We start from the raw sequence: 10,799 nt of genomic DNA on the forward strand, positions 1-10,799 counted from the left end.
AGAGCAAGGGAAAGAAAGGAAGATGAGATCAAAAGATATTAGGAAATTCTATGCCTGTGAATGTGGTTTGTTTCTTCAAACAGTAGTAACCCTGAAATTAAAACTGCTACTAAAGAAAACATATGCATTATGCAACTCCCTTTGAAAAGCAATTCATCTAATAAATGATTCTCAAACTCTTGTTAGTAGAAAGACTGGGCCTGATTCAGTTTTTTCCTTAACGAGTCACACATGTTTTCTATCAATAGCAAACTGTATTCCATACAATTTCTAGATATTAGCAATTTTCATACAGTTGCTAATATGCTAGAGCCTTCCTTTCTCTCTTTTTCAATTTTTAAAAATTCCATTTTTAAATTGTTTCTCAAGAAATATCTCAAAGTCATTTCACAGTAAAAGCATCAACAATATGAACAATTAATGACAGGTAGTAATACTAATATTTTCATAGAAATTGCAAAGTTTAAAATAGTGCTCGTGATCAACAAGGTATAAGTGTTCCAAAACAGGGTGCATATCTAAAAAGTTACTGAGCTTTGCTCAGAATCCAAATTTAAATAACTATTTACTGCAAATACAGGATATGGAAATTCATCCTATATTTAGCAAGTTTCATAAGTTAATTGGCTAACTCAGGGTCCTAAATAATGTCTACAAGATTAAGTTGCACAGTCCCAAAACCAATATTCCCATACTTAATGCCTAGTAAACCAAATATACTCCATATTTATTCAAATAAATTACTGTATTATGTTGCAGATCTATTTCCAACTGGTTATGGCTGCAAGCAATATGCATTTAGATTACTATGACATATCTCAGTCTAGCTCATGTTCGAAAGGAACTGGCTGAAAAGAACATATATTGCCATTTCTTTAACAACTACATGGCTTGCTGGCCCATTTCTGGGTAAATTTCGAAGCCCTACAGTGCTTGGGAAGTTGTCCATGAAGTTGTCCACACACAAAGACTCCATGGGCCTTCTCATCTCTGCTTTTGAGCAAGGTTGCAAAGTGACTTCCAGAGACAGGAGAAATGTCTTTTGGGCTCCCCCCCCCTTCTCTTGGGGAGAGTGGCTGTGCACACCAGGTGTTCCAAGAATTATCTGAGGAATGGGGTTCACCACCTTAATGGGACATTTAGGAAGCTGCTTTATACTGAGGCAGACCATGGTCCATTCCTACTGACCACCAACAGCAGCTCTCCAGGTTATCAGACAAGGTTCTCTCCCAACTCTTGCTGGAGAGGCCAGAGATTGAACCTCAGACTTTCTGCATGCAAAGCAGATTCTCTACCACTGAATTATGGTTCTTCCTCAAATGTTGAAAGCATATAAAATTAAAGGAACTGAAAGAAAAAGAAAAAGAATTAATATTCTGAAATCTGACTCATACTGTTTGTTTGGTTTTTTGTTCCAGAGATAATAAAAAGAATCCAGGACCCTAATTCTCCTATTCCACTGCGCCCTTCTATTTCAACACAGAAATGTAACGAAAGGATCGTTGCACTTTTGAAGGCATGTTGGGATGAATATCCAGAGAGGAGGCCAACATTCCTCAACATCAAGAAAGCACTGAAAGATGCCAGTCCAGAAGGGTGATTATTTTCCTTCATGTGAAACCAAGTATGTGTGGTTATTATTCAGGACAGAAAGCTAACCTTCATGTTGGGTTCTGTTCCTGAAGATAAAAAAATAAACCACAGCTCAATTGTGTGGTTGCCAAATCTCAGTATCCTCACCTCTTTACCTCCATTTGCTAAACCAGAAAACAGTGAATGGGATAGGAAGAGTTTCTAGGTGAGGCCAAATGCAGCCCCCTCCCCCGCCCCTCTATCTGACCCTTGGGACTCTTCCTAGGCCATGACTCTTCACTAGCTCTACTCTGCAACTCTGTCAAGTATTTTTGCCAATCTGGAATGTGTCCTTCGACTGTGATCATGCCTCTTGCTTGCCTGGAAAGGTGTGTGTATAGAAACCTCTGTTTTTTGCATGGCTGGAATGTAACCTCCTGGACCAAGGTAAGGGTCATGTCCGTTGCTCTGCCTATTTTTTTTTTTTTTTTTTTTTTGCCTCTTACCATGCTCACTCCTGGCATGTGGCCCCTGAAAGGTTGCCCATGCAGGAGTGTGAAAAGATTCTCTACACATGCATCAAAACAGTTCTAGAGACAATAATGCACTATCTTACAAACAATGGAAAGAAATTTGGTAGAAACGGATACGCACCAGTTCCTTCAAATTTTTTTTTGTGTTTTGTTTTTTGAACATTTCCAGAAGTCACTTCAGTATCTTGGACAACATGGTGAATAAACTGGAAAAATACGCAAATCATCTGGAGGAAGTGGTTGAGTCAAGGACAACTCAGCTGATGGCAGAGAAGAAGAAGACAGAAAAGCTTTTATCAGCTATGCTACCTGGGTAACAGAAACCCTTTACTGCTTCTAAGCCATTCTCCAGTAGAAGATGCCTTGAAACACTTTCACCTTTGGAATAAGTCCTGCCCAAGAATGAGTTGGCAGTTATGTGCATTAGGCCTTTGCTTGAACCCCCGTTTTCTTAAATTTCATCTAGCTTAAAAAAGAAATAACAAGTCTCTATTGAACATAGTTATGGATATAGTATGTATTAGGAGAAATTAACACTAAAATCCTGAATAATTTTCATGGGGATTTAAAAAATAAATAATTCCCAGATTGCTGCAGAAATGTGAACTGAATTTAAAACAGAAAAATGAGAAACCGAAACAAATGGATTCCTTCATCTCTGCCCTTTACCCGTATTCTTGTTCCAGTTTCATTGGAGAACAACTTGTTGCTGGGAAATCAGTGGAACCCGAGAGCTTTGATTCAGTCTCCATCTTCTTCTCAGACATTGTTGGCTTCACCAAGCTATGCTCTCTCAGCTCTCCATTGCAGGTTGTGAATCTCCTCAATGACCTGTACAGTCTGTTTGATAACATCATTAAAAACTACGATGTCTACAAGGTAGGCAGCCAGCATTCCCTGGAACTGAGTGGGTTGGTTGAAAGGGCATTCTGCTATTTTTGTTGATGTTAATCTCTGACTAGTTCTGGCCACATACACTTACTTGGCTCCCTTTCACCCAAAGGAAAGAACTACCCATTGGGAGGAAGCCAGGCTAGCATGGATACATCCCTGTGAGATACTAAAAGTGGGATGAGCTCACTCCAAAACTTAAATTTTTAAAATAAAACAATGAAGTTCCCCTCAGGGAAGGGCATGCCAAGTCATTCCTCTTGGTACTAATGAGGGCCCATCAGTAATGGACCATGTTTTGACACCTGTCATCAGTAGAGTATCTCTGAAGATAATAACGAGAAATGAATGAGGGGTTCCTTTCATCTACCGTATGTTCTGGCGTATTAGGTGACTGGGCCTATAAGACAACCCCCCAACTTTTGCTGTAAAATTATAGCGTTTGGCTGCCCGCTAAGCACCACCAGGGGCAGAGCACGCACCCCTCCGCTGCCTCTGCCATCACAGCAGCAGCAGCAGCAGCCCAAGGTGAGACATTTGGTGGGGAAACAAAACCGAAACCCGCCACCCAGAGGGAGGGAGGCCCGGCCCGGCCCTCTCCCTCCCTCTGGGAAAAGGCCGCGAGCGGCCCCCTCAGCCTCCACCACCCACACCTGTGGGGATGCCCAGCTCCTTGGAGCCCTGGCCGAAGCTGTGCACCACCTCGCCGTGGCAGGCTCTTCATGGCACCCGCAAGCCGAGTGAAGCCCCACATGGCCACGACGGAGGCCGGATCCGGCTCCCACGATGGCAGCAGCAGACAAGCGGGCAGGTGAGCACCGCGCTCGGAAGGACTTTCCGCGGTGAGGAGAGAGTGGCGGCCAACGAACATGCGCTGTGCCGGTATGGAAGAGGCGGGGCCTGGCGCTGCGTCACAGGAGGCTGTGTCGCCTTCCGTGGGGAGGGAGGAGGAGCGATGGCAGAAGGGGTGCCTTTGGTCACCGGCTCCCTCTCCTCCTTCCCAACAGGTGGCTCTGCGTATACCCGGCGTATAAGATGACCCATGACTTTGGGTGTGATTTTTTGGGCTTAAAAAGTCGTCTTGTACGCCGGAACATACGGTAGCTATTTGTGTGTTTGTGTGTGTATCATATGTGGGTTCTGAACTGGGCATAACGTTCCTAAGGAACTCTTAAGGCTTCCTTCATTTTCCCATTTCTCACTTTTCAATTTAAAAAGCGCTAATGATTCCTTTGATTGCTTACAGGTTGAAACTATTGGAGACGCCTATATGGTTGCTAGCGGCCTCCCCATTCGCAACGGGAAGAAACATGTTGAGGAAATAGCTACCATGTCTTTGCACTTTCTCAATGCAATCATTTCCTTCAAGATTAGGCACATGCCGAAGGAGAAACTGAGCCTGCGTATTGGTATTCATACAGGTGAAAGGCAGTGGTTTCATCTAAGCATGATTTTAAAGCTTTTGCTACATTGTTTGTTAAGTAAGGGTTCTGAGAATTGCTATGAGACCCCTTCCCCCCCCTCAGAGAACTACAAGTCCCAGAGTTCCTTGGAAAGAGGAATTGATTGTTAAACCACTCTGGGAATTGCAGCAATGTGGGAGAATAGGAATATTCTAACAAGTCTCCTTGTCCTTAACAAACTGCAGGTCGCAGGATTCTTTGGGGGAAGCCACAACTGAGATGACTTTAAATGTATAGTTCAGTAGAATGCCACTCACAACTATGTTCCAGATTTTGACTGAGGGATAGTAACTAGTAAAATGAATTGATACTCATAGCTGCAAGTAAGATTGCAGTGAAATTACAGGGTCAAATCCTGTGATTGTGCCAGTTAAATACTATAACGAAGGGACTATTCATATTCAACTTCAGTTTGTGTGCAGCTCTGTTCCAAGGACTTTGCTCTGTTCCAAGGACTTTGGGGGAGGTAGTGACACATTTTAAAAGCAAATACAAACACGTTGAGACATAAATCATCTTGTCACGTGATATTACAAACACAAGTGTATATCTTTGGTGCTGAAATATCAAGTATGGCTACAGATTGATGAACCATAAAAATAGGGACATGCTGAGATAGTTTCTATTATAGTCCTTTGCTCTAATACCAAGTTAAAGCAATAAAGCAACATAATTTGTATAAGTGTGTGTGTGTGTGTGTGTGTGTGTGTGTGTGTGATCGATCCATTAGGCTTCCTGGAAATGCCTTTAGTCTTGCCAAATGTGGGCTACCAAGATTTGGAGATGTAGTAATAATAAGAATGTGGCTGATGGTTCCCTATCATGTGATGATGAAATATAGACAATATGTTCTGAGATATAATTAATTTGAAGGGAATCTGGCACAAGGAGTAAAATTTTCTCAGCATCATTTAAGATTTGATTCACAAGTGTATTTTTGAGGTGATTTAAGTCTGGTCACAAATGGCTGCAGAAATGTCTGACGTTAGTACTTCAGAGTAACTCAGTCTACTTGACTACATAAAGATAAAGGTAAAGGGACCCCTGACCATTAGGTCCAGTTGCAGATGACTTTGGGGTTGCGGCGCTCATCTCGTTTTTTTGGCTGAGGGAGCCCGCGTACAGCTTCCAGGTCATGTGGTCAGCATGACTAAACTGCTTCTAGCGAACCAGAGCAGCGCACGGAAACACCGTTTACCTTCCCGCCGAAGTGGTTCCTATTTATCTACTTGCACTTTGATGTGCTTTCGAACTGCTAGGTTGGCAGGAGCTGGGACAGAGAAACGTTGTGGGGATTTGAACCACCGACCTTCTGATCAGCAAGTCCTAGGCTCTGTGGTTTAACCCACAGCACCACCCGCTTCCCCACTTGACTACATATCTCCCCCCCCCAAAAAAAACAAAAAACATGACTGCTCTGTGGGAAGCAGAAAAGACAATTGGTAAATGGGATCACATTGCTGTAAAATCCAAACATTAATTCATAACTCTCAAAAGCATCATTGCATATGAGATTCTGCCTTTCTTTTCTCTGTGGCTGATGCCTTTCCTGGTGTTTGTTCTTCTAGGCCCTGTTGTTGCAGGTGTGGTGGGGATCACAAGGCCACGTTACTGCTTGTTTGGAGACACAGTGAATGTGGCTTCAAGGATGGAAAGTACCAGCTTACGTACGTTGCATGTATTTGTTAGGAAGGTATGAGAAAGGCTGGTGTTAGCTCCAAAAGGCGAGAGAACATGTTGTGCTTCAAAAGCCATTGAATGAAAGCTTAGAGCAGGGAGAGAAGCAGAACTTTCAGCAATGTATAATCATGAAGGGGTGTCTTCAGTCCAGTTGCTGGGAAGCAGCAAGAGAATTACATAGCTATTATGCCCTCCTTGTGTGCTTCCCTGAGGCAGGTGGTTGCTCACTATCAGCAATACGTTAATGGACTATTCAGACCTTTGTTCAGACTGAATAGGAATTTTCTTCTTTTTTTTTTTAGGGTATTACAAAGTGAAGAAAAATGAAAAGTTGGTGGGCACATTTCATGTCAAGAACTGTCATCATTCCCATACACCACACTTGCTTCTGAATTGGCAACTGAGACAGTGGTACTCAACACTGGGAGTTGGATTTAGCTTAGGATTTGCTGCCCCCGTTCTACTGCTTTTTAAGCACCATGCCCCCTATGTTCCATAGTGGGTGGTCCTCAACAACCAGCTTCCAATCGATGCTCAGCTGTAAGGCCACTTGAGTTGTTAGTTGAAATCAGCTGCCGTTTCCTTGTGCCCACCTATTTCTCTTACCTCATAGCCAGGTCCTAACACTGAAAGTGTTAGTTGGTACAAATATAAGCAACTGTCCATATTTGTTTTTACTACAACAGTTTTTCTTTCCAATATAGGCAATCAATATGCAATATGGTAAATTTCTCTCTCTCTCTCTCTAGCTCTCCAAATCCATGTCTCTATGATCACAGCAAATGTTCTCCAGATGATTGGAGGTTATGATTTGCAGGAAAGAGGGACCATAAGAATAAAGGTATAGTTCTCATGGAAATAGGGGTTCCTAGAGCTGTGAAGAAGCCAGTGGTGATCTAGTCCAAGCTTCTGCACAAACATGAGGCCACCAGCTTCTAGCCATATGAATTTTTAAAATTCAAAGTCAGACAACAGTCCTCCACCACAAGCAAGGAGCAGATGCACTGGAGAAAGGAATACCTTGTGAAGACATCTGCCCATAGCTTAATATCGTGTGAAGTTGTACATATTGAGTTTTCAATGTCATGGGGCCTTGGCCTCAGAATTAGGTGATGGATTGTCAGGCACTTTGACTAGTAACAAATTTAGGTCAATCACTGAACTATTGGGGGGGTCATCTTAAGATGTTGGACAATACTATTTATTTTTAATATGTCCGTAAGCAGCCATTCCTGTGGGTTGGGTTCTAATATACATACAGTGTTCTGGGCCCAGAAAATCCTGTTGCATCCCATGGTTCTGAGTAAGTCTTGACAGCAAGAGCCAGAGCTCCCCACCCCCTAAAAATGTCAGTCTAAATGTGCATCTATACATATATATTAGGAAATGGAAATCTATGTCATGGACCTATGCCCTGACTCTAAATACCTAGCAATCTCCCTGATGTGGATACTGGGAGAAAGGATGGAAAATTCCAACAATCCATCTTCCCTGTTTTTTCACACCACCTTTACCTTTTACCTTGAAGGAAATTCGTTTTATTTTTCAAAGCACCAACTATTCCTAAGGTGTGTGCAAACATTTAGAGGGTTGTTTTTGTTGTGGTTATGTGACGCAACTTTGCTTTCATGTTATTTCTCTTGCCTGCCAGGGCAAAGGACAGCAAAGAACGTTTTGGCTGAAAGGAAAGGTTGGATTCCATCTGCCCCTACCAGAGTTTGGCAGTGATGTAGAAAGCCGCCCAAAGGGAAATGCTGAGGTAGACATGTAGCTATTAGACCCGGCAAGCAATAACATACATTGGACAATATTACATAACTCATATGTGATAAGTGCAGTGTTTGCATGGGGAAGGATTAGCGCTTGGGTGTAGGTCAAGCACACCCACCCCAAGGGGCACAAACGGGTGGTAGTTGAATTCCTTATTGGTAAAGCACTCCATTGCAGAATCTCCCAGGGTACACCGCTCCCGCTACATAGCTAGCTAGGCATTTACTCCCCTAGCCTTGTGCCTTGAATGTTGGAGCAACAACATGACCATGTCTCTTCCTGAATGCAAATCTCCTCACTTGACAGGGCACGCGCAAGCAACTTGCAACTTTCCCTGAACCTGGTGCTTTAAGCCCCTCTTTGTCCTTGGAGACAGAGGAGGAGGGGATGGAAGAGACCCTAACGACTGGACTGTCTCTTCCTCCCAATCCTTCCTGCAACTCCTCCTGCACCTAGGACAGCCCCATCGCTTCCTCTTCCCTCAGCCCCAACTCCTGCCTTGCAGGTAGCACAGAACCCCACAGGTCACTGGTCCCTTCTCTTAGATCCTCCTCCAGCTCCCTGGCCTCCTCCACACGCCTTTTGGAATCCTGACATCTACCATTGGGGGAAATAGAGCCATACGAAAGACTGAAATTGCTTTGGTAATTTTTAATTGATTTAACAGCTGGGAATCTTCACAATTTATCCTGTCACAATAAGTCCTCTTCTTATCCTCATCTGCTAGTGGGTATGCAAGTATTCCATTGGTTCTGGCTGTGCCAGCCTGGTGCCCCCACACCCGATGATTTGGGCTACAACTCCCATTAGTCATGTTAACATGAGTGTTTTGGCTAGGGCCAATGAGAACTGTAGGCCCAAACTTTTGGGGTTTGCTAAATCTTCTTTAGTCTAACCATCCTTTAGCTTGGCTTTTCTGGGAGTTTAGCCTTAACTTTCATAGTTCCTCCTGCTCCTCCCCCCTCCCCTCCTCCCTGGTTCTGGAGATGGAAAAGGTGTGTGGGCGGGAATCAAATCCCTTAAGCTAGGTTAGCCAATATTGTGTCCCATCAGCTCCAGGCAGCATGTCAAGAACAGATTGTGTGTTTGTGTGTGTGCAGGGGGTGCAGAGCAGGGAGGAGAGAGGGAAAGGCCTGTTGAGTAAACAGAAATGCTTGAGCCAATGGGACCCTAACTGAGTGCTGGACTGGATACAACCCATCTTCTCAGTTTGTGCAAGTACTTAGTTGTGTCAGTTATAGCACTGTAGTATTTTAGAAACTATTTCCAAATAGTTCCTCAGGATACCTAGCCCAAGGCCCAAATACAAATTATATCTTAATAGTGGCTAAATAGGACTTATTTATGGTCATAGTCAACCATCAACAAGATCTTAATTCAGAGTAGTGTAGCGCAATGTCAGAGCTGTTACAATGACTAATGGGCTGCCTTCTGCACTTTCAAATGGAGTGTGGGAGCTGACAAATGCATTTCAGTCCTGGGGACAAGTATTTGTAAGAATATTGTTTCGCTACAGTGATAGCCACAGTGAGAATAACAAATGGGATTAATGAACAAACTCTCAAACAGCCCCCCTTTCAATATTATTTATTAAATTAAAATTCCCATTAATTATTTCCACTATACAGGGCTGCCTTCAGATGGCTCAGGAGTTGGATGACTCCATATCCTCCAACACTTCTCAGAAGAAAATAAGGATGTCCTAAGGAAAAGTGGGACATTCCGGTATCAAATCATAAATTGAGACAGCGGGACTGTCCCTGGAAAACAGGGACACTTGGAGGGTCTGCAAAGGTGTAGCTAGTTGGCTATTATGTTTCCCAAAGTTATCAGACACTTTGTTTTATGAACCTGGCCTAGATGTATAGCCTAGATCAACAACTTTGGGGTAAAATTGTAAAAAAAGCTCAGCAACTTCAATCCTAAGACAACTGAGTAAAAATTAGTTTAAACAGTTGAATCAAAGAGTTTCAGCATAACAGAGTTTAACTTTCCCCTATTCATTTTCTCCATATTTCATAAAAGTGTGTGTAGCGTGTATGTTCGAGGTAGAAAAATCAAGTTCTGAAGTGAGGAGGAACCTGCATTAAAACATATAATTACTTCTTCTACTATGTCCTGAAATGTGCTTTTTCTCCCATGAACAATACTATCCAATAAAGACAGGCTGTGGTCTGACTATATCCGGGGTGCCTAATCTGTGGCCTTCCAGACATTACTGGACTCCAACTCCCATCAACCCCAATCAGTATGGCCAATGGTCAGGGATGATGGGAGCTATAGCTCAACAAGATCTGGGGTGTCACAAGTTACCCACCTTTCTACTTCATCAGCCTGCTGGGAGCCTGAGGGTTCCTGCCTTTCCACCTGTCCCAGGGCAAGGCCTGACAGGCTTCATAAGAACTGCTGCTGCTCAGCAAGGACTGAGGTATTTTGGGGGAAGTTTCGTTGGGAGTTTTTGCTGTTATTGATATTAATTTTTTGTATATTTATTTGTATGTGGAAATTGTTCAGTTTGGTTATGTAGTTTTTGATGTGTTTTATTTATTTTTATGACTACTTTGCTATGTTTGTAATGATGTAAATCTTTTCATATTGTAAGCCGCCTTGAGCATTGTATTAACTATGGAAAGGTGGCGTACCAATTATGATGATGATGTTAGTCTAAGGGACATCTGTTACACAGGGAGAACAGGTGCTAAGGGAGCCTCTGATGCTATGTCACAACACAAACATCAGCTGTAATTCAAATACTTTCTTGGGTTGTGGCTCTCACAGGCTGATAACTTTTAGCCTTCAAGGAAATACAGCCATAGCTTGGCATGCAACACCCACACATACCCATTTACTAAACATGATGCATTCTGCAGATGCCCCCAAACTGTATGCA

The 10,799-nt window shown here is 43.0% G+C and overlaps 1 protein-coding gene across 2 annotated transcripts in view; it reads left to right on the top strand.

Annotated features, from left to right (window-relative positions):
* LOC309342900 (guanylate cyclase 2G-like) overlaps positions 1 to 10,799 on the top strand; it is a 36,858-nt gene extending 26,059 nt beyond the window's left edge. The window contains exons 15-22 of one of the 2 annotated variants that reach the window (XM_081863857.1): positions 1,419 to 1,596; positions 2,275 to 2,418; positions 2,792 to 2,984; positions 4,243 to 4,417; positions 6,028 to 6,126; positions 6,889 to 6,980; positions 7,791 to 7,898; positions 10,072 to 10,799. In XM_081863857.1, coding sequence (XP_081719983.1) covers positions 1,419 to 1,596; positions 2,275 to 2,418; positions 2,792 to 2,984; positions 4,243 to 4,417; positions 6,028 to 6,126; positions 6,889 to 6,980; positions 7,791 to 7,898; positions 10,072 to 10,380 — 1,298 coding nt within the window. In that variant the 3' untranslated portion in view covers positions 10,381 to 10,799. Of the gene's footprint in view, positions 1 to 1,418; positions 1,597 to 2,274; positions 2,419 to 2,791; positions 2,985 to 4,242; positions 4,418 to 6,027; positions 6,127 to 6,888; positions 6,981 to 7,790; positions 7,899 to 9,537 lie in introns of both variants that reach the window. The other variant, XM_081863858.1, reaches the window with a different exon arrangement.

Source organism: Podarcis erhardii (genome assembly GCF_964252035.2).
Source record: "Podarcis erhardii genome assembly, chromosome: 5".
Classification (NCBI taxonomy): domain Eukaryota; kingdom Metazoa; phylum Chordata; class Lepidosauria; order Squamata; family Lacertidae; genus Podarcis; species Podarcis erhardii.